Below are 24104 nucleotides of genomic sequence, written 5' to 3'. Positions count from 1 at the left end.
TATCGCTTGTAGTGTACATATTCCTGATCAAATTTATTTTCAGTGTACCTTTGAGAGCGAGACCGAAGCTCGCCTCTGATCAGATCGAATTACGAAGGCTTCACTTGAAGTGTTTTTGGGCCCCGGAAATCGCTTCTGATAATTGGAGTGCTTCACACACAGAAAACGTCGCAAAAGTCGTACGGAACGTCGCGATCCTGGTGGTCGGTCGCAGAAGCGACGGCATAGCAGACGAACGGCCGTCAGTGTCGCTGGCGTCGCGGCGTCTCAACCTGGGGATGCCGAAGTTTCCGTCGGCTGGCAGGCTGCAGAACGAGCTACGGCGGAACAGGCGTCTGCCCCTATCTACCTCCGCAGCTGTTACACCGCCAGGATCGCGACGGTTTGCTGCGTTGTCCAGTTATGACGTCACCGCGGAACAAAATCGGAAAGGAGCAAAATAGAAAGGTAGGGAACACACCGGCGTATAGACTCTTTTTTTTTTTTTTTGGGGGGGGGGGGGGGGGGGGGGAGGGATTTTATGTTAGGGAGAAATTTCTTCGTGAATTGTCTTTGGTCCTTAATTTTCTAAGAAGGTGGCGCAAGTACCGCCCCATACAGAAAAAAAAAGAAATCGGAGTAGGTTTTTTTTTTTGTGATTATTTATTTTTTTAGGATATCGGTTTATTTCGGACATACGCTCTGGACGGACGCTACAAACGGTGACTATCGGTAAAACGCACACACACACATAAACACACACGGGAAAGAATTTCAGTCGAAGAGGGAAAGGTTTTGACTAAAACACTCGTAGCTTAAGCAAACATTAAAAAAAACGGTGTCTTTCAGATGAACCGATTACGTTTTATTTATTTTTTTTAACAGGAACTTATGTTCACTTCAGTGGTGTTTTTTCGGTTTGAACCGATTGTGTATTCTCACACCAACAGATGTTCATCGCTGTTTTTCTTTTTTTAATTTTTTTTTTTTTATTTCAAACGTCTAGGTATAGCCAAAAACCATTAGTCCATGTAGAGCTATTAAGTAGAGCGACCGGAACATGTACAAATTTGGGTCTTGAACTTATTTCAGTTACTCTGGAACGTGAGATGAACCGGTTTTTCCGTTCTGGTCTCGCCATTCACCGTTCGCGAAACAGTCCGGCGGAAGTCGATTGCCACTTTCGAGCGAACCACCCGCTTCGCTGTTCTCGGGCCCGGGTTGGACCTCTTGATCCCGGCCGCGGGCTCGGCGACGTAGCTCCGTATCCAGGGCAGGTAGGGAGCCACGGCGGTGTAGATTCCGGGCTTGCGCGGCTTGGCGCACGCGACGCCCGTGGAGATGACGCCGACCAGCGTCCAACGCGTACCGTTGCGGAGAGTGAGGGGCCCTCCGCTGTCGCCCTGCAACGTCAAAGAAAGAGGTAAACGCAACTCGGACGTGGAAACCGTCGTCGTTCTTCAACGAGCCCATCAAATGGCAGTTACACCGTCGCTCATACATCATTAAAAAAAAAAGAAGAAAAAACTTTTAGTTTTTTCACTCTGGTGAAGAACGCGTGCGGTCGTGTATTACTACTGCTTGTTGCACGTTAAAGACCCCAGGCTAGTGGTTGTGCTGCACTGGCTAAATTTCTCATCCACAGCTGGGAGACTCGTCGCTGGTTGAGGCAGACCAAGTTCTAGGCTGTATAAACATACCACACAACCCAATTTTTTTTCTGGTAAAGAAGGAAGACCACACTCTTAAAAACGTGTGTGCGTCTACTTTCACACACAAAACTCGGAGAACCAATCAGCGCAACTTACGGAGGCAGCTCAGCGAATGACGATGCCGAAACATCTGTTTAGACCAAAAAACGCAGTCTGAGTTGTGACATTAAGCGATGCAAGCGTGACGTTTTGCATTGCTTAATGTCACAACTCAGACTGCGTTATTTGGTCTAAACATATGTTTCGGCATTGTCATTCGCTGAGCTGCCTCCGTAAGTTGCAGTGATTGGCTCTCCGAGTGTTGCGCGGGAAAGCAAACTCACCGGCTTTTCTTGGAGTGCAGCGGAGCTGTATACAACGGAAAGTAATGGCCGGCCGATAGTCGGCAAGCCAGAGTGGAAAGGCTGCCGCCATCTATGAGCGACGGCGGCAACCAGATACGTGGCTTGCCGTCGTCGCTCATAGATGGCGGTAGGTGTCCAGAGTTCGGTGTCTTCATTTCTTTGCGGCGGACACGACCCTGGGGAACTCGCCTGCATGTACAGCGCAGTGACGTCGAACTGACGGCCACAACTTTTACGAGAGGCTTGATGACCGGTGCGATAAAACATATTAAACAACTGAAGTACATATGAAAGACAAAAAAAAAAAAAAAAAAAACGCTGCAAGTTTTGCAGTAAGGTTAAAAAAACGATTACTTTTTTTTTTTTTTTGCAGTCAGTTATACACGTGCATTAGCTATTTTATTAAGGTGTACCAGACGGCTATGAAGCCGCTCGTGAAAGTTGGTACCGCCGTCGGTTCAAAGTCAGTGCACTACACGCTCAACTGCAGTTTGGCGGTGTCTTATATGTGTTGCGAAGGGTGTAAAAATATACTTATTTTTTTTTTCTGCGTGCTCAGGCAAGTTTGAGTTAAACGCCGTATTTTCTGGGCGACGTTTAGAGCGCATGCTCGGAACGAGCTCACTTTAATAGGTTGCTAAAGTAGGCAAACCTCGACGGTGTGGAAAGCACGTTGCAGAACAACTGCAGCGCGCCGTCAGCACGCGCCCAGCAGTCGCGCACACAGGTACGGTTGCCGCTGAACGAGCACGTATGCAGACAGTCGTTTCTGCGACCATAGGCTCCTCTATACTCACAAAGCCTGGCAGTTCGACGACGGAACCATAGAGCGCCCGGTCGCAGATTTGGAACGCGCGGACCTGGTAGCACAGAGCATCAAAGAGACATTTCTCGCAGAACCTGGACGTCAGCGCACAGCTTTTGCAGCGGCGAGGACCCGAAACACACTTGTTCGCTCGGGAGAAGTGTGTTTCGGCGTCTCGCCGCAGCGGGGCGCCAGTCACGTGGCTCTCCTCTCATCCGTTGTCTGCTGCTACACCTTTCTTCATTTCGGCGGCCGCTTCTCGTGGCAATCTGCCAGGCTTTGTCGGTATATAGTACGACGTATTTAGCAGTGCGAAAGAGCGGCTTAAAAGATGCGCGAGCGAAAAAAACAAACGAATACATAAAAAAAATGAAGACGGAGAAACTCGAGACGCTCACCGAACAAGCGTCGCGTCCCCCTTTCTCGTAGCCCGCGCAGAGCATGTTGTCCCCCAGCTGCATGTCTTTCGGCGCGAACCAGCGGCGACATCGGTCCTTGGCCACCACGGGCACGGTCACCTCGCGCAGCAGGTGAGGACTTTCGGCCGCTGAAAACAGAGCGTGGAAGATTTATCTGACCCCCGCCGGTTCCCTCTCAAACACACACACAGCACCCGCGTGACTCCAGCGAATTGTATACCGGGCGCGCTGGTCAGGAAAAATCGCGTCGTTTTCGTCGCTCAGCACGCGGACCACCATAGATGTCTTGCACTGCAGCGTAAAATCGGTGTTACATATCGAAGCAAAGCGATCTTTCGACTGTAAAAACCTTCTTCTAGTCAGTGAGTAGGAATGACGCGGCGGAAGCATAAAAATAATTACTGGAAACGATGTTTGTTTTTATGCTGCCTACGAGAAGCAAGCGGCGATAGCAGACGACGGAGTCGAAACAACCTCTTCTCCTGAGCTTCTCGGCGTTGCCGCTACGCGGCGTCGATTCGGCTGGAGTCGCCATGGCCGCGTCTCAAGGTGCGTATTTGAGGATACTTGTGGAGTGCGTCAACGGACCGATTTAGGTACTCGATCTGATTGGTGCGTTTTCCTTGAACGTTGCATCGCATGGTTTGAAAGTGGAGAGAGATTGACATTAAGGGAAGGGGGGGGGGGGGGGGGGGGGGGTAAACACGCCTCAGCGATTCTGATCCCCTTTGGCCGGCTCCCAGATTTGCTTACCCGATAGGCGTAAGCGAATCTGGGAGCTGGCTAGAAGTTAATAACCTAGGAGTGTTTACTTAAGCCTCTTCCCCCGTAAACGAAGCGATGTGACGTCTATGAAAGCGCGCCAGTCAGAGTGGCGGGATCAACCATAAACCTTTTTTTTTTTTTTTTTTTTTTTGACGTTTAGCGGTTAATAATTCTGAGCTTGATCTGGATTCGGATTCCTGGCCGGTCGGAACTTGATTTCAAAAATAAACCCCGAAAACACGTACGTGACCTTACGCACGGGGCACCGTGAACCAGCGTTCTTATGCCCGAATCACATGGTGTAACTTTTACACGCGATTTCGCAGCTGCGACGTCGCTTGTGCGGCAAAAAAAAAAAAAAAAAGACGAAAAGAAGCGTGGTGTAGGATACTTAGGATGCTATCGAGCTCAGCGCTGCAGAAGCGAAATTGCGAACAAAACCGCACCATGTGGATCAGGCTCTAGATCTGTGGCTTGGCAAGCTAAGAGCGTCGCTCGAAAGCGGTTCCTCTCGCTGTCCGCCCGTATACCAGCTCGCGTGCAGACAACCTGCACGCAAGCTTCGGACACCTAGCGACCGTTATAAAGGGCAGAGCCATTAACATCCATCCATCCATCCGGCGGATAGCGTTCCCAACGCCACCGGAGCAGAAACGCCTCCGCGTGTAACAGAGAAGGATTGTTCTCGAACGACGCTCTATCTGCGCCAATTTGTTCTGCACCAACTACTTTGTACAAGCTTTATGCTTGCCATAAAAACTGGCATAAAATCATTTTCCACCGCAGGCAATGTGCATCGAATGTTCCACTGGTTTTGCCACTTTTGTCCACGCGGCGGGCTGGCAGCGTAGCGAGCGCCACCCGGTGGTCGCGCCCCGCAAAAGGCGCCATGGGCGTTCTGGGAATCTTGCCGACTGGCACTGATCTACAGTAAAACCTTGCCGTGGGCAGAGGCTCACCGTTCTGGGTGGCACCCCAGCCCGCTGCCTTGCACGGGGAGCCGGTCTCCGGCCAGTAGTCTGCCTCGTCGGGGAGGCAGACCGGGTGCACCACCGACGTCCAGGAGACCGGTGCGTTGAGTTCGAGCAGGGCCACGTCGTGCTCCTTACGCCACAACCAGGGCGTCGTATGCTGCCCAGCGAGCAGAGTGGCCAGGAGAGGGAAAACAACAACAAAAAAGTTGATTCATTCGTTCTCTAAACTGCGGACCTGGAGAATGTCTGCAGTTTACACAAAACACACACAAACACTCACATATATCGTAATGTACCGAGAGATCGCCCATCTAAAATTAAGAGCAAATAGACTGAAAATAAAGAGTGGGCTAACTTTCGATGTGCGATCAACAAAAGTTCAAAAAATGCTATTTCTCGATTATGTGACCTGCTAAACTTGTTATCTTAAAAAGAAGACACATATTTTGTGCTGTTTTGGCACAGCAGCAATGGAGGCCACAAAGTTGTTATCTGAGCGAAGAGGGATGAACCATACAGATGACTGCCCCCCCCCCCCCCCCCCCCCCCCAGTCAGAAATGTTCTTTTATCTCGCCATGCAACAAACCCCATTTTTCGCCAATGTCACCGTTGGCCTTTACTAAAAATAAGCTATCTTTTTGTGTCAAAAAAACAAAAAAAAAAAAAAAACATGCCAGAAAAAAAGGTATGGGTTATCTTCAGGTGCACATCAAGCATCCCAAAGCAGTATCGCGACATAACTCGGTTAGAAATGCCTTATATGCTCACATCGAGAATTGGGCGAGTAAAATCATATATACAGACACGGATATTATATAGTGCATGGTTCGCCTCTTTTTCCCAATTCTTGAAATGACCATATGTACATTTCTGTACGGGTTAAAGCATTTTGCACTTTTTGGCGCTAAAAGTAAGTTGACTGTTCAAAAATACAGTTCTAAACCAAAAAACTAACAATAGCATAAAAAATACACCACATAATTCTCTTCTGAGGAAAGAAAAAGCGTGGCCATCACGTCTCCTAGAGGGCGCTAGTTACGCTTCATTTCAAGTGAAAGTCACTGCGCATGCGCAGAGGCTTCCCTTGACGCAGATCTGTTTTCTGCTCACGCAGAGTGCCCCACCTGGTGTGGGCAAACACGGGCTTGTTTGAGACCGATGTGGAATGTATGAATGCCTTATTCGTGAATAAAATTACTATTAAGACGAAAGCCCTTCTTGTCCCATAACGCGAAAAAGCGGTGGCGTTGTGCCCGAAAAGATGGGAAACATCTTTACGTCATCAAGCACGCGCCTCGGAAATAAAACACAAAGAAAAGCACAGCCACGCAGATGCTTCGTCACGGAAGCCTGCGGGGGCTCTCAAGGTCAAAGCGGACGTGCCTCAGAAAGAAAACACAAAGAAAAGCGCAGCAACGCAGATGCATCGTCACGGAAGGCGTCATGAAGCCGGCGGGGTTCTCTGCGCCTGCGCAGTGGGGGAGCGTGATGTCACCGCCGGAGCGCCGCGTGAAAAAAGGAAGACGCCGCTTGTAGGAATGCGCTGCGTGTAGGAATGCTTTGGCATTCCTACACGTAAGCTGTCTTAAGTGTGTCTTCCGAATTGGTATTAATATTATTATTATTATTGAACAGTGTGTCGGTGTACAGATCGTAACTGGCGACGAGGAATCTCGGCGTGACAATGTCCAGGCACGTACGTTCCATGGCTCGTATCCGTGGTAGTCCGGGTAGGGTAGGATGCGGCGCACGTATCTCACGACGGCCTCGTCGTCCTGCAGCACCGTTCCGTGCCGACCCAGGCTGACCGTCCAGCTCTCGGGCCTCCGGTAACTGCGGCAGAAGACACACGTCCCCGATGGTATACACGGCGCCCGGAACTCGTCTCTGACCGGTGTGTGTCCTATACCCTGGCCATACATACATCAAAAGTGGTCCCGCAGTGGCGACAAATGACGTCACGAAAGCTGGCCTGTCTCTGTCCCTTCTACTTATAAGTTTCTGTTTCTACCCCAGTCTCGGGTTAAGTTCCATCATGGCTGTCACGCTGCTGGATGTCGCGATCCTGACGCGGTTAAACGTACAAGTCCCGACATAAAAAAAAAAGTTTGAGCGAGCCCGCGAGCGTCGCTGTCGTCGCGGCTTCCCAAGTCTTGACTGCCCAAAAGCTTCCGTGGACGCCGCCAGGATCGTGGGCAGCGCCAGCGTGACACTCCTATGACGTCATCAGGCGGAAACCCGGGGTCTACTTTTTTGGATGAAGTAAACACACCAGTCGGTGGCGCGTTCCTCCAGACACCCTACCATAGGGGAAGAAGTGAGTGGAGAGCCTAGACTGAAGAGAGGGTTCATCTCAAACCACGGGACGGGGAGCGTTTTCAATTTAAAATGGCGGACGCCTCCCGCGGAGCATGGTCCCAAGTGCGCATGCGCTGCGTTTTTGCGTGGAGAGGAAGAAAGCCGGCTAAAAAGGCGGAGGAGCTCGGAGACGATCAACGCGTTCGTCACCTCCTCGCAGCTCGTGTTGCAAACGCGTCCCAAAAGACCATGTCACCGCGATCAAGTATCTAGAAAGTCTTTGCTTTGTGAGGAAAATGTAGATTTGCCTAGTAGTCGAACGGTAATCCCCTTTTTCGTTGAGGGATCCTTTGTGGAGACGGAAACGCGCTCGAGCCTACAGCTTCCTGAGTACCCGCGGTCACACAGCAGACACGTCTCACGTATTATGAGGCAAGTTTGCTTCGTTCACATGTATGCTGCGAACAAGTCTGTAGGCAGTTTTTGTATGACCAATGGGACCGTCATACAAGGAAGAAACATGCCTTAGACAGTGGTTGTCTTTTGCATGATGCATTAGTTTCCATCAACGCGACTATATATATAACGCTATTTTCGCTTGATTGTATTGGGGAGGAGGACAGACCGTGACGCCCCAAGCGGTTAACCTAACAACTACACGGATGGGGACAACAAATACAATGACGCAGCGTTCGGCCGACATAACCGAACGCGGCGTCAGCGTTCGGCTGGAGTTCGTGTTTTCCGGTGAAGGGGAGGGGGGGCTCTTTCGTTTCCACTCGGCCTGCATGAACAATGCAGCATGCACGATCCCAGCTCATCACAAAAGCCGAAGTGGGTCAAGCTCGCATTCTCTGAGGATAGATCCGGCACTTAACGTCGCTTCGTCGATTGTTAGTATTTGTTTTTTATTAAACTGCGCCCCGCGCTCTATTGTAGAAGATGACATGGCCATGCCCGTAAGGCCTGTCGGCATGTGCGCAGGCCTTGTGTCCAGTAAACACCAAGCGTGGGGAAAACAAACGGGTCAGAGCGCCCCCTATAGTTCGATCTCCTGCCCAATAGCTCGAAAGAGCGTGCCTCTCAATCCAGGTGCAATTCACGGGTTATTAGTCGATAAGTGTCACCCTATATAGGAACAAGTATGGAAAGGGGCGGTTACTCTTTGAAGCAGTGGGCGGCGCTGAGCAGCCATCGGTCGGCGAAGAGCGTCGCTGCGCAGCGGAACCCGAACGGCTCTTGATTCCGCACCCTGAGTTGGGCGATCCAGGGCCAGCTCTCCAAGGAAGCCTGTCGGCCGCCGGTGATGCGGTCGGTGCCCGGCAGATCAGCGGGAGCCACACCGCACTCGTGGTCGTCGCGTCCGCTGAAACCTGCGCCGGCGGTATAATATAGGCCTGGGACACTGAGCGCGTCGCAGTTGCCAGATAAAGTCCTCTCATCGCCTTGGTCACGACCGCCACCACCAGGTGGCTCTTGGATTACCGGCTAGCGGTTGTCTGTTGCTGGCCCGGTTTGCCATGCTTCCTTATGCGGAGAGGAAGTCGTCTGCTTCTTGTGCAAGAGTTGCGGTGACGTCAGAAGGACGCCGAGATCTGATTGGCTCTGATTGAAGGATAGTGGGTAGACCTCAAAGCAAGCTGCCTTGAAGTCTACCCACTATCCTTCATTAAGAACCAATCAGAGCTCGGCGTTCTGACGTCACCACAACCCCTCCGAAAGAAGCAGACGAACTTGAGCTTCGCATTGAAGACACGCTTGTTTTGAAAGTAGTTTTCTGGGTATGGCCGCGTCAAGTAGAACTTGGCACTTGGGCTACGCGCGTGCTGTTTAGACACGGCTTCGTCCTTGTATCGTGCCTCAACGGCGGCAAGAGCAGTGTTACGAACGGATTGAGGCGAGATATCTCTGGCGCGATGTTCATGCTCCGGCGTCAATCGAGGTCATATCAGACGCGCTGAGCGGAAAGCGCACGCGCAGAAATGCCAGCAACGGCGCGACTTTTTTTTTCTGTTTTTCTTGGTTGCGCCGTCTGGCCGGCGGAGGCGCTGTCGAATTAGGCTGCTGAGCGCGCGCCAATAGGAAATTATCTGGTCGATCGCGTCGGAGCGCTCGCCCCGCTGTCTGTCGCACATTGTGCGTTTGGTATCTCCGACTATACACCAATCACGGACACGCGCCTTGATCGTGCGCTTTTTTCTTTTCATGACCGCAAACCCCCATAATCATCTTTTATTTTCCTTGGAGACCCACAAGGTGTATTGCACGAGGGAGTGGACATGCATATATAGCTTTGTAAATATAAAACGTAATGAACGCAACAATAACTCAATACTAAAACGCTGTAATCTAGTTTGAGGGGTTAGAGAGGAAAAGGGTAAAGGAGGCTGCAGCCAGTATATTTGTGTGGTTTATAGAGACAATCTGGTGAGGTAGTGTATTCCATTCTTTTATTACCGAGAGTAATGTAGACATTTTACACCAGACTGTGAACAAAGAAATGTTACGTAATTTAAGAGAACGGTCAATAATGGGTAAATACGGTGGGGAGGTGATAGCAAGGATTCTCCGGTATGGCTGTCGTGATAGAAACATTCAATGAAGAGACAGGCGGCGGAGAGAGAGTGTGTCTAGGTTAGCTGAATGGGGCGCTCCTGACGTGATAGTATAGCCGGTCGCAAGCAAGGCCACATGGCAGCCGCCACGTCTCTGCTCGTGCGGACAAGCCCGCGCAATTTTAACCTTGCCAAAGCTACGCGCCAAGAAAGTGGGGAAGAGGAGGTTTGCATTCGAACGCGTTCTACGAGTGCAGTGGAGAGAAAGGCAGCTAGGTTCAAGACTACCCAGCAATCTTTCCAACCAGAGCTCCTCGATTATCTGGTTCATTTAATGGTCGGTGAAAACTGAAGCAATTGAGATCGTGGCTTACCCTGTTCACGCTGCTTACTCAGTCTAAAATAAACTTCCAATTACGTTTTAAACAAAGTGCAATTTCGGTCTGCGGTTCCCAGTCATTGGGGTGTTTAAAGGGTGGAAAAGCTGAGGGGGTCTTAAGGGTTGAAGGGGTTTGAAGGGCTCAGTGGTGTTTGATGGGCTGAGGGGGTCTGATGGGCTGAAGAGGTTTGAAGGGCCAAGGGGGTCCCATGTAACGCATCACGGCTGAAGGATTATTTTCAATAGGGTTGTGCGATTCGTTCTTCGGCTTTCTCATCGATTAATGTCGCAATCTCATTGGCTGTAGAGCGATAATGAGATGCTCGGAATTCGACACGCCATGAGTTTCTGAAAATGTCCCCGACCGTAGCGAGGTACGCGCCAGCGGCAAAATGGCGGCGTCCAGCGGCCATACTTGCGAACATGTACGGAGCCTGGCACACATCTCAATAGACAGTGTTAGTGGACCGTACGCTATAGCTTTGCGTACGCAAGGAGATTACGGGTCGTGAGTGCGCATGCGCGGAACGTAATAGAAGGGCTAGCGTATTGCGTACGCACGCAACGCTGGGGATTTTTCGTTGCTGGCTAGCGGGCCTTGCGGGACGCTCTCGAGAGATCTCGAACCCAACGAGAGCGCCAGTTTCAAGATGGCGGTTCCTCGACTGGCGCAGCAAGGGCGACGTGGTGTTTTCGAAGTTCTGTGTTACGTGAAATTGCATGGTGTTCAGCTCGGCGATTCTTTCTGGGACCTACCGCGGTCGAATCAGATCGCCCTGCAGCTGAAGGAGTGCACAGCGGAAATGTTCGCCGCTCGCAGTGTGCGTCGACGCTGCGATCTGCTCAACGCTAAGCTTATTCCCACAGTTCATCGCCGGCGGACGAACGACTCTAAAAGAAATCGCCGAAGTTCTCGCTATGCACTGGACATCAGAGTCATGAATTTGATTCCGCCATAGCATTGATAAAACGTGCCGTTTCCACGGGACGACTGGCGGAGGCTCGGTAAACGAATTTGGCTACGCACTCGTACTCGTATACCTCTGTACCCCACAAAAAAGCGCGCTTGACGAGGCAGCTGTGGCTTGGTTTAATCTGAAGTAAAATGATTGGACACTTTTTCTTTTTCAATATATTTTTCCAGGGGCATGGTTGCGCTATAAGCATGCGGAATTCTACGGCTCTAGCAAATTTAACCAAGATCATGCGCGGTGTTCACTCGAAAACGTAAGGCACAACTAAATTCGGTCCGAGGAGGTCATTTTTAGCGTACACTATACTATTGCGTATTGCGTACGTAAGATCCAGCAACGCTATACTAAAACTGTCTAATGTCTCTATCGCCAACGTTGTTACTGTTACAGGACGCTACGGTTTTTCGGGATAACGGAGTCCTGGTCTCTTTTGGAGATTAGACGCTACGTCACCCAGGAGCTACTGTGTTTTGCTTATTGGAGCAGTTCTCGCTCTTCTGGATACGGGTTGGGGCTTCGTAAAAGCGCACAGGCTTTCAACCAGCCGCAGTAACACTGCTCAAACCTCATACAAAAGACGCGGTGCTCGACGCAAACACGATAACAGAATAACCTAAGGACACGTCAAGCTTGTTCGAGGCATCTTTGGTTCGTAGGTATGTTTGCTTTGAACGTTCCCGAAGACGTCTTTTTGTGTGATTAGTGCAACAGGTCCGTCATGCAAGGAAGAAAGATGCCTCGGACAGTGTCAGCAAACTGACTCTTGTAATAACAGTATACAACTTGTATTATTAACAGTGCGGCCGCGGCTTAAAGGCCAGTCGCCCGACTAACATAATAATCTTACCACGACCGACCAATCGTATAAATGCAAACGGATAAGGATTGAGAGGCATTGTGAGGCCGCGGATCCTCAGTGAGGACTTTCCGTGACTGAGAACAATTCACATCTTTCGTTTACCTGCAGGGCAGTCCTGTTCGTCGGTCCCGTCGCCACAGTCGTCTTTGCCGTCGCACAACTGGCCCTGAGACACGCAGAGTCTCTCGTTGCGGCAGCTGACGAGATCGGGAGGACAGTCAGCTGCGATGGTCATCCCAGAGACGACATTGCGCCGGCCCCGACGACATGGAGACATAGCCAGAGAGAGCCCACGTCAGGACATTCGAGTACCTTGGTACTTCGGACAAGAGAAGCCGACAGCCCAAGGAGAGAACAGCGTCCCGGGCTCAAAGTCCCTCAAATGGGAAGATTATGCATGCTCAAGCACCGTTGCAAAGTTGTTTTTTTTTTTTGTTTTTTTTTTCATGTTCATTTTTATACTATTAACGACAATAGCTTTCGAATAAGGGGCCCCAAAGTGCCCCCCCCCCCTCCGCCTATTTTTGTATCAATTAATAAAAGAACATTATAGGATAAATCTGTCTCACTTAATAAACTTCTCATCAGGCTACGCTACTCGACAGAGGCGTGCGCTCACAATAACTCCTTTTCGATCGCATAATAATTGCTTCAAGTACTCTTTTTTTCCGCGAACAGTAACTGATTGGAATAGCCTTTCTGAAAGTGTCGTTATGCAGCCATCATTGTCTTTATTTGAATCCCTTCTAAATTAGTTTTGTCCCTCTGAAAAATATTTGTTCTTTTGTTTCTGCGACTTGTTTGCTATTTTGTTTGCCTGCATGTCTTGTCAATCAAGTGTATACCCACCTGCTAAAATCCCTTTCAGGGGTTGCAGTATCAATAAATAAAAATAAATAAATAAAAAAAATGTTTAAACTCTCTGATCGTCGTTATTTATTTCGCTCTATAGGAACTGTGGCGTCCGGTTTTGAGCGTGGTGACTCGATCGCCGGGCCCTCAAAGTCACAACCCTCGGAGTCCATTGTTGTAGAGCGCGAGCCGACGGCAAGCTTCTACGGTGCTTTTGCAATGTGCATCCCACACTACCAAGATTTCCGGTATATTTTCTCGATTTTAGGTTACGAATATTTTTAGTGAAAGAAGTGTCCCTGAATTACGAGGTTAATTTTTTCCCCTCAATGCCTCGCGTAGTTTTGCAGATATCTGATCTCAAAGTTTTGTTTCTAGGGTCTACGGCGAAACCGAAACCACGAGCCCCCACCCATCTTTTGAGAAGAACTACAATCTTGGTGGTGAGCAATGCACGTCTCAGAAACGTTGTGGAAGCTAATCGCAAGCTCGCGCTGAGCAGGAACGGGCTAAACTATGGCCGCGAGTGAATGCAGCCTTCGGGGGCACCACGACGCGCTTGAGCGAGCAGGGGGTTGATAATCTTCGAGCACGATCGCCGAAAACGCAGCAGAAAAACACGGCGAAAGATGTGGCAGTATGAACAAGTAATTTCCTTGAGTACGAACTTGACGACATCGGGGCACAAGGTCACTTGCCAAACAGGCAACTTGCAGAATGCCCGCTGAGAAGCTGGGGGTAGCATTTTTTATATCGGTTTTCGGGTTGATCGCGGATTCCCATTAGCGCAATTATTCCGAAGTGCTCGTATTTAGTCTCCGTAAATTGATATCAATCATTTATTTTGGTTCAACTTTTGGCCTGAGTTAGCCTTTAAGAGGCAGATATATAACTCTTCAAATCACTATATACGTTTGAAGAACAACACGCACTTTGAATAGCGCACTCAGAAATGGCGTCCGGTTGCAACATACACAGCATTTCTTCGTTCGTACATACGCCAAAAAAAAAAAAAAAAGTAATCGCCGCCTTTTTGAATTTTTTTTAGAGCATTTGAGTGCGTTGATTTCGGTTTAACTGCATTGCGACTAGGGGTGTCACGAACTTTTGTCCAACCGAATTTTTAGGTCGAACTTTCGGGAATCGACTGTGTCGAACCGGATCCACGAACTTTCGACCTTTTCACCAGAATCGACCGGTTCGACTTTGTGGACAGTGTGGCCATACCTTGATACGAGCATGTCTAGGTTTGGAGAATTTTTTTTTTTATGCAAAGGGTTATTTTAATTTTATGAACAGTTGCAATTAAAAGAAACTAATTTTAATCACTGAAAAAGTTAATAACTTAATTTTTTGTGCTGTAATAACTGAAATAACCAATGACTGCTGCCCTTTATTCAACCCTTAGCCATCACCATCGAATCCGAAGCCAACTGGCCAGCCTGTCGCGCATGCGCATAGCAGTCGAACCTGAGTCGAACCTTTGTCGAATTTGTCACAAGGTCGAAAAAGTTAAACCTGGTCGAACTTGAACCTCAACCTGTTCGCGACACCCCTAATTGCGACTGTGAGCAACCAGAACATCCGTGCTTTGTACGCAGGGGCGGATCCAGAGCACCTTTTATTTTTTAATTTTTTTTTTTTTGGGGGGGGGGGCAGAACATCTTTAAGGATACTATTCTCCCGTTCTTTCTTGTGCACCCATGTCAAATTGCCCTCTGAGAAGGGGTAGGGAAAGGGTCGACTTTGTTTGGGGGAGGGGTCGGCCGCCCCGTCGCCCCTCCCCCCCCCCCCCCCCCCCCTCTTTGGATCCGCCACTCTTTGTACGCCGCATGCCGGGTATTTGTAACGGGCGGTAGCTTGCGCCACCTAGCCTGTCTGAAAAGACAAACGCGCTGCTAATTGAACTGTTTGTCATGCTTCATTCGAAGCACGGATATCCCGGTGATCTGCGGCCTTTTCTGGCCGCAACGCAGTCGACCGCAGTCAAACACGATTGTGGGAACGCTGTGGGCCCTTTAGAATCCAAAGGCTGGCATACTAGTGTGGCAGCAAGCGCTCATTAAGTGTATTAACCTAAGCGATAAACTTTGGTGCTCGCACGTACCCTCTCTGAGCAAAGTAAGAGAAAGCTCCGGTGTCGTGTTCGCGTTAACAGTGCCACGAAGTGTTCGGGACTATAGGTTCAAGCTGACGCCTCTGCCTGACATCTTTGTAGAGAGCACCAGCCTGCGAGCTCACCTTTGCGGAAAACGTGCTCGAAGTAGAAGTTGAACCCCTCTCCCGGGCCCAAGCCGAGGTACTCCAACTCCAGATGCAGCGCCCCGGACGAAGACACCAGTTTGGAGGGAGTGTCAGCACCGCACAACTTGGCGAGCAGTGGGGCGCTGGTAGAGTTGCCGTCGTACACGGAGAGCGAGCTCGTGATGCAGTCTTGGCCGAGGTAGAAGAAGCTCTTTTGGAGGCTGATCACCTGCGAGACGACACTGATCCATTGGCCAACCCCCTCCTCGGGCATGCGCAAAAGAACTCAAGGGCAACAAAACAACAACAACAACAGCAACAACAATGTCCAATCTCTCTCATTCTCACACACGTAAACGGCAACATACCTGCATTATCAGGATACCCTTTCTAACCTCCCTCAGAAAGACCTTTGTGGCTCATGAGTCCTTTCGTTTATGTTTGAATATAGTGTTGTTGTTTTTTAGGCCCGAATGAACGTTATTTCAACAGCCCGTGTCTCTCCTGTGCCCCTTCCTTTGTCATGTCCTTTTGAGATATATTTTTCATTATGCTCAACGATTACCAACAAGCCCAACTTACCATCTTGCTAAACGCCCTTCCATCTTTTTTTTTTTTTTTCTTGCCCTGTCGTTTAGATTTTTTTTTAGTGCGGTTTTGTCACGAAAGCTAAATGATCGAGAACTACAAAAAACAAACATATATTCAGGAGTTCCCTCAGCCACATCTTTCAAGAACACTGCAGAAGGCAGATGACGTATTTATAAGTATCGTAAACGTCAAAATTGAGTACAAACTCACCTATACTGTGGAATGCAGAACCAAGTCAGCATGTCTTATGGAGGACATGAAACATTTTTTATTCGCTATCTACTGCTTATAAATCCAGCACGCAAACTGTTCGTTCGGAGCAGTCACTGGCGTTTCTGGAGCAGATGCTGACATATGTTACCACTTAACCTCAAAATGATTTAATTGTTGCCTCACCACATAAAGCTGGAAGTAGTCCATTTTTTATGATTATCGAGTGTATATGATTATATTCAAACTGGTGATACAAAAAATTAACCACAAATAGCGTAGCCTTAGCCTTATTTCCCGGGAATTAACTTGACTGCTTTATCTGATTATTCATTACAGGTCAAACAATCATTCAATCGTAGATCAAAGAAGTCTTTATTTCTCTCTCGGTGCGATTCTTTCCAAACTATAATACCCTTGTTACACGGGCACACCTAACTGCAGTTACGCTAATTTATAATTAGCGCACAATACTTGCGGACAACATTCTGCGGCTGTGCAGTCAAAGCTATGGGCGAACGTGCGCTTGAGCATCTTGAGCACCCATCAAAGCAGTGCACGCGCTCTCTTCACTTTTCTTGAAATAGCTGTCCGAGGGTATAGTGCGGCATCTGTGCTGCCACGTAACCGCAGTTCAAGCTGAGTTAACCGCGGTTAAGTGTGCCCGTGTAACAGGGGTATAAGGGTCGTTCAGCAATCATGGAGCTAACCCAAACCGTTTCCCGCGTCAACCGCTTCTCCTTGTACACCGGTGCAAAGCGGCGAAGCTCGACGCGCGCGCGCGTCGGGGCAAAGAGGTGAAGGTACGCAAGTGTCACGACGTGAGGGCGCTCGGTTTTTACGGTAATAAAGCGGTCTTATCGAGAGTAAGAGACACTTCACCTCTCTTATCACTGCAGCCGCCGTCACCCCACTCAATTTAAGGGGCACTGAAGTCGATTGTGAACGATTGTGAGATTGTCCTCTTGTGGTGACAACCCAATCCTAGACGCTCTAAGCATCCCAACAAACCCGAAATCACAATCGTGCGTAGCTTATTTCTTTGTTAAAAGCGTGCTCAAAGATCGTGACGCGCCCTTTTTGGGAAGAATTTTCTTCCGAGTGAAGTGGTCGACGAAGGGAGCTTGTCTGCGAGTTGCAAGCGATGGCTTCGCCCGCGGAGAAAAAGAGGAGTCTTATCCGAAAGTGTACCTACATATCAGACACTCTTCGAAACAAGTTATAATAAAATCATTCGGAATCTGCGCGTGTTGTAAGGCTTTCAGTGGTCCACACAATGTACTCCGCGAGAGAAAAGAGTCCACATGTTTTTCTATTGCCCTGAGATGGAATAGGCAGTTTTGTAATATTGGTCTTGGTATATGTAGGAACTAACACATTTGAAACAATATAAGATCAAAAACGACCTTTTTCAAAAATGACTTCAGTTCCCCTTTAAGGAGTTTGTCTCGCGATTGTTTTGACTCCGTGGCATCGCTGACATCACAAAGACGGCGTCGCCGTCTGGACGCTCGGACGATGACGTCACTGGCGCGGGTGACGAGCGAGTTTTAGCTAGAATCTGTCCCAAGTTTAGAACAGCGGGACCCAAGACCTTCCCAGAAAAAATAAATAAATAAATAAAAGCTTTCTGCTCGCCACGTTTGGTAATTTCCTCGTGCCCACCCACCTCCTCCCCAGGGTTCGCTCCGCTAAAATAGAAAAAAATAGTATTTATTTTATACGGAGTGCAAGTTTGTCTGCTTCTTTTGCAGGGGTTGTGGTGACGTCAGAACGACCCCGAGTTCTGGTTGGCTCTGATTGAAAGATAGTGGGTAGACCTAAAGGCAGCTTGCTTTGAGGTCTACCCACTATCCTTCGATCAGAGCCAATCAGAGCTCGGCTTCGTTCTGACGTCACCACAACCCCCCTCCCCCTCCCTCCCCCCCCCCCCCCCCCCCCCCCCCGGCAAAGGAAGCAGACGACTTTCTCTCTGCACAAGACGAGTAGGATTATTGTACTCCGAGGGGCAGCCGAAGGCACGATCTTGATGGAGTCAATCAAGAAGCTCCTAAAAGTGCCTCGTCACAGTATACGTGTCGTCCTCGCGCGTTCGCTACGCCGGATAAAAAAATCCCGCGTACAGAAAGAAAAAAGCGCAGGATCACGGCGCATTCAGTATGCGTGATTGGTCTAGCCGTGAATAGTAAACGCATAAAGACGACGAGCGCCCCTAATGAAAAATACACCAGGCAATCCTGGTGTGACATCAAAGAATCCTGATGTGACACCAGAATATCTGGTGTGCCCACCAGCGATGCTGATGTATCGAGCACACCAGCCTGGCGTGCCCACCAGAAATGCTGGTGTACCCGCACATCAGCCTGATGGGTACACCAAGGGAGTCTGGTGTCACATCACAAGGACTCATGCGCCGACCAGGCAGCCTGGTGTGCACATCACGCAGTTTGATGTGACACCAGAGTTGTGTTTTCGTTGACTTCTCCCCCCGGTCCGCGCGCGTGTTTTCTATTAGTTTGTGTGCCGCTCCGTCCCCCGACGGGGTGCCTTGTTTCCTCCCGTCTTGGTGGTCGCCGGAGACCCCGCGGCGGGCTCCTTTGTGCTCAAGAAGTGTCCCCCTCGTCCCGAGCACTTTCACGGGCGGCCTTGAGCAGCTTGGGGAGCTCGCCGGCTCGCCTCTTCGAGGGTTTCTCTTTCCCTTTCCGCCGGTATTCTTGTTTAAGTTTGAGAAAGTAAAGAAGTCTTCTTTGTGAGCCGAAGCCGAAAAGATGTGTTGGTGCACTTTCCTTACTTCCGACGAGCTTGGTTTGGTAGCAAAGTAACAAAGGAAGCTAGTAATTATTACGATTTTTGGGGCCGAAATGCCTACTACGAGCGAGGAGGGCGTCGACCGCCTGAAGCCAAAGGGGATTACCCTGCGAGCCGCCACAACAAAGATCATCAACGAGACTGGCGTCTGCTGGCCACGGATCCAACCGACATCGGTGAGCTCGAAGAAGCATTTGATATTCTTCTACTTAAGGAGGCTTCCCTGAAAGAGCTGGACAAGGAAATCGAGCTATCTGTCGAATATGATGCCTTAGAAAAGGAAATTTCTGGTGTGGAGGGGTGCGCGGAACGGATCAGCGTAACTAAGACACGAGTCAACCGCAAGCTGAAAGGCCAAGAATTTCGGAACGACAGGGCGTCCGGTTCTTCGACGCACGGCAGTGGCTCCGGACAAACTCCAGTTGATCACGGCCAAATCCCTACAACAGTAAAGCTTCAGAAGCTTTACTGTTGTGCTTTTTTGAATAAAGTAATTATGGCAGCAGCGTTGTTGTCAAACTTATCATTGTACGCTTTTTTGTGAGTAAAGCAACACCCAGTCAACAGGTGGTCTGGTATCATATTACAACAAAACCTGATGTCCCGCCAGAACACCAGATTTCTGGTGTGACATCAGAACACCAGATTTCTGGTATCATACCCACACATCAGATATCTGGTGTCACAACAGAACACCAGGTTTCTGGTGTCACACCAGAAAACGTCCCAAATCACATCTGTGAAAAAGTCTGGTGTAACATCAAGTCACACCAGCCCTCGAGCTGGTGTATTTTTCACTAGGGCGCGCAGTGACGAAGCACTTTTGCTGCTGCTCGATTGGCAACGTCGGATCGTGGCGTTGGCTGTGCTGGGACTTTGTATGAAACGGAGTACGCGAGGTGCGATCAAAACGTTCCGAGACCGATTTCTGCAGCGTAAGAAAGAGAGGGCAGCACACCGTGTAAAGTTGCGAGACGGATTTCTGCAGCGGAAGAAAAATAAGACGGCACACGGTGATGCGCCTGCGGCCAGTCTAAGGCCTTCGTGTCTAATTACGTCAAAAAACGTCGTTGTTTTGTTTTGCTTTTGCCAACATTTGGAGCTTCGCAACGCGAGTTTTTGTGACCGCGTGCCCGAGCACACTGGCGATTTCGCCATATATAGACTGAAAAATCCAGAGCGAGAGCGAACGTCGATTCTGTGTCAATCTCGGCAAATCTAAAACGGAGACATTTGAAACGATTCGGCACGCTTCTGATGTCAAAAGGCGGTGAATTATGCGCGAAGCGTTTGTGAGTGACAATCGTGCGAATGTCACTGCCATGCTTGACCCGCGAGTGCCACTCAAAAACATTTCGCACAATTCGCTCGTAAAACACGCCTTGTTTTTTACCGAATCGCCGAGCGCCACGTACACTTTGCTCACAATCAGAGGCGTAGAACTACGGGAGGGGGGGGGGGGGGGGGGGGGGGGCGGGGGCTCTGCCCCTCCCCTCTGTAGTCTACGCCTCTGCCCCCCCCCCTAATAACATTGGGGGGGGGGGGGGGCAGACCCCCCCCCCCCCCAGGCCATGATTCTTACCAAGACGCTGTTTACGTCTATGTAACGAGCTTCTAGTAGTGGCATGTGAACGAAATAACGCACACAGCGACGAACAGATGGCGATATACATACGCTGTAAATGTGCCCCCTAAAAAAATAAACTACTGATCAGCCTGCCCCCCCCCCCCCCCCCCCGGGAAAATGGAAAGTCTACGCCGCTGCTCACGATAACTTGATGCACCGCAGCTACCACGTGACCTACCTGGTAGAAACCATTTGTATGTGCAAGTGGGATTACGTAACAACAATGTAATCATTGCTGTAACGGGCCCCTTTCCCAGCACGGGTTGGATCTTATCTGGTTTATTTCGTACACACTGCTCCGTGCCATCCACCCGCCGTATCTCTTTGCAGGTGCAACGACTGGAGCCGTCAAATATGAGCTACGAGATCAGTGAGGAATGACGCGTCAGCTGTATTGTTGTTAAAAACCACCGTTGCCAGCTGTTCGAAGCTTTATCTGGAATCGCAGGAAATGCTTTACCGCCATCCAGAAAGCTTAAAGCAGTCCGCCACAAAAAGAAACGATATTGCCCGAGCTTGGTGATACCGTAGACAAAGTTCAGAAAGTCGCGTCCCCCTCCCCCTCGGATCTCGTTGTATATGCATAGTAATGTCATCGATTGTACACGTGCATTTATTGCGTAAAATTTGATTTTCTAACTTTTTTAATTAAGTATATTTTAGGTGTATGAGTATATTTTCATACAATATATTTATTGCGCGCCGATTTTCTAATTTTAGTTCATATATCACACATCCTGTCCATTCGCCGAGTTCAAAGTAGCCTGTCCCGGAATACGGGAACAAATTATTTACTTTCTTAGATGGAGAGGAACTGAATTGAATCGTAATTACTATTGAATTAAATCGAACAAGAAATGGTCGTACAAAACCTGTATCTTATGTTCGAAGCATGAATACGTATAAAGTATAGAAGTTTCAAACACGCGGCCTGCGATTGGCTGGGTCGTGGTACACAGGCAATCACTCTAAAAAAGAAAAGGTCCGTGCGTCTACTTTCCTGCACAACAATCGGAGAGCCAATCACCGCAACTTACGGAGGCAGCTCAGCGAATGACGATGACGAAACATATGTTTAGACCAAAAAACGCAGTCTGTGTTGTGACATTAAGCAATCCAAAACGTCACGCTTTCATTGCCTAATGTCACAACTCAGTCTGCGTTTTTTTTGGTCTAAACATGTGTATCGGCATCGTCATTCGCTGAGCTGCCTCCGTAAGTTGTGGTGATTGGCTCTCCGAGTGTCTTGCGGGAAAGTAGACGCACAGACTTTTTTTAGAGTGATGCGCCACAGTGATCTGATCTCGCCGCCTCACTTTTTGCTCGAAAAGTAGCTCTGCTCTTTTAATGTATTCACATAGTTTAGGCTTTTCTGTGTTCATTTGCTATTTGTTTCGCTTTATTATTCTGCTTGCCAGCTTTTTGAGATGTACAACAATTCCGCTAGTAAACTGCAAGCGCGAGCTCTTCGTTAAAGAATGCATCTCGGCTGCACCAACTCTCGATCAGATGGAGCAACTGCCAATCATAGAGCTATGAGCTCGGGTATCACAATTAAAAGAAGTATTTGTTCAGGCTGTTGCAATAAAAATCGCCAGGAAAGCAAAAACTGTAAAATATAACTGATTGCTTTTTTTTTTTTTAGTTGTTTAAGAGACATGTTGAGCTTCGTTAATTTTTTGAATGAATTGAGCAACGGGAACGACTGTGTACTTTCTCTCTTCTGTTAAAAATGGCAGCACGTTAGCGGTGCGGTGTCATTTTAATTCTAGTTATCGCATCACATCAGGGCCCAAAGCAGTCATATAAACATCTAAAGATGTCACTGGCAAAACTGTAAGTATACGAAAAGCATAAAGCACGAGGTCGATTCTCTTTTAAACATTTTAACTCCCCCCCCCCCCCCCCTCCCCTCCAGCTTTACGTTGGATTTCGGCCTTTCCGGTGTTGGCTATCTGGCCCCCACACTCAAAAAAGTTTAAAACCACTAATATAAAAAAAAAAACTTCATTCGAACAAGCAATGGTCATACAAAAGCTGTACCTTATGTCCGAAGCGTGAATTCGTATGAAGCAAACCCGCTTAATTCGAACAATGCTTGAGGCGTGTCTGCAAGTAGTTCTATCATCGTGGCTGCAGACCGTGTCTTTTACATAATGTACGAGTAGTGCGCATCTGCGGCTTTAACGTATACAGCGGTTCTAAGTGTTTCTGGCCACGATATGTGAAAGAGGAACTCCGCAGCTCCGGTGGTGCCCACCTTGCCGGGGCGGTTGGCAACCAGGGTCCACGAGCAGCGACTCGGGTCTTTCCCACTCGCGGGCGGTTTGGCGTTGCGTCGATAGGCCGGTCCGAAGAGGACGCCCTGCGAGACTTCCACCAACTGTCCGCCGTTGCACGCCTGGTCCGGGTAGATCTCCGGGATGCTGCCTTCCACTCGCCCTGAAAGCGCAGGAACAGTCCGAAGACATTCGACAATCTCTAAAAATAGGGTGGTTGAGTGAGAAAGAGAGAGGGTCCGAAGACATTCGACAATCTCTAAAAATAGGGTGGTTGAGTGAGAAAGAGAGAGGGTCCGAAGACATTCGACAATCTCTAAAAATAGGGTGGTTGAGTGAGAAAGAGAGAGGGTCCGAAGACATTCGACAATCTCTAAAAATAGGGTGGTTGAGTGAGAAAGAAAGAAACTCTTTACGGGAACAAATTTTCAGCACGGTTGACGTCGGGGATTGCAAAAAATATAGCGTTGGCCGAATAAATGACGTAAACTTAGTCATTAGCTTTTCTTTTTTTAATTATTGACAGTAAGCATATGGCTCCAATTAGAAACTTGTTGAGCATCGTCGAAAACTACTAAATTGACAGATTTTAGAAAGATCTAAGGCACGAAGTTTATCTATGTGCCAGCGCGTTCACTGCGACTTTTACGAAAAATAAGTACACCAAAACCGCTTCAACCAGCGAACTTCCCAGGAAGGTCTTAAAACTTAATGGTCACAGACAAGATGAGGACGGCAGCGAGGTCTTTCTGTTGTACCTATAGCCTCCAGCATGGGCTTCCTACCTTGAAAAGCATTTCGGCGTCCTGTGGGCTTCGAGCGTGCACGCGTAGCCAAAGCACTAAGGAAGGCAACGAAAGCGTCCTAAAGGCCGGGTATCCGAAACACGCCCTGTCGTTCCCCTCCTACCATTTACTAAAATCTCAAACCCCCAGCAAAAGAAACAAAAGACATACAAACAGGGTGCCCAACAAAGACTCTCGAGAGATAGTTAAAAAAAAAATTAAATAACCAACGTGGGAAAAGTAGTATCAAATATAAAGTCATACCTGCGGAAACCGGAGATATCCATACCAACGCCGGCAGTGTCAGGAACGCGACCAGCGGGGCTGCAGGCGCCATAATTGCCAACTCCTATACCGCAGGTGATCAGCTCTAATTCCTCTATGAAAACTCCCCTCGACCACACGCGGCCTTATCAAACGATTAGATGCCCGATGTGTGAGGTGTATACCTGCGAGCGATCGGTATCTCTGACGCGAGTCGTATCGGACAAAGTGATGACGTATCCGAAGAACAAAGGCTCCGGAGGCCTTGCACGACGATAGCGTATACGCGAGCATTTTCTGGCTCAATATCGTCGGATGTGCCGAGCATTATCATAACGGCGGTGTGTGTACGTGCGAAGCCGGGCTTCTACAAGTTGCGG

At 49.0% G+C, this 24104-nt stretch overlaps 1 protein-coding gene across 1 annotated transcript; it reads right to left on the bottom strand.

The window, feature by feature from the left end:
- Positions 1 to 820: 820 nt before the first annotated feature.
- On the bottom strand, positions 821 to 24041 carry LOC115329598 (transmembrane protease serine 9). Its single transcript, XM_029991289.4, has 9 exons — positions 23725 to 24041; positions 22657 to 22838; positions 15158 to 15389; positions 12167 to 12286; positions 8460 to 8670; positions 6700 to 6832; positions 4984 to 5155; positions 3239 to 3387; positions 821 to 1382 (listed from the first exon to the last, which is right to left on the bottom strand). Exons 1-9 carry the CDS (start codon positions 23795 to 23797, stop codon positions 1068 to 1070), a joined length of 1587 nt encoding a protein of 528 aa, XP_029847149.3. The 5' UTR covers positions 23798 to 24041; the 3' UTR covers positions 821 to 1067.
- Positions 24042 to 24104: the final 63 nt, after the last annotated feature.

Source organism: Ixodes scapularis, unplaced genomic scaffold, assembly GCF_016920785.2.
Source record: "Ixodes scapularis isolate PalLabHiFi unplaced genomic scaffold, ASM1692078v2 PGA_scaffold12__126_contigs__length_90152505, whole genome shotgun sequence".
Lineage (NCBI taxonomy): Eukaryota > Metazoa > Arthropoda > Arachnida > Ixodida > Ixodidae > Ixodes > Ixodes scapularis.
The sequence above is the reverse complement of the archived record's forward strand: the minus strand, read 5'-3'. Positions and strand labels throughout refer to the sequence as shown.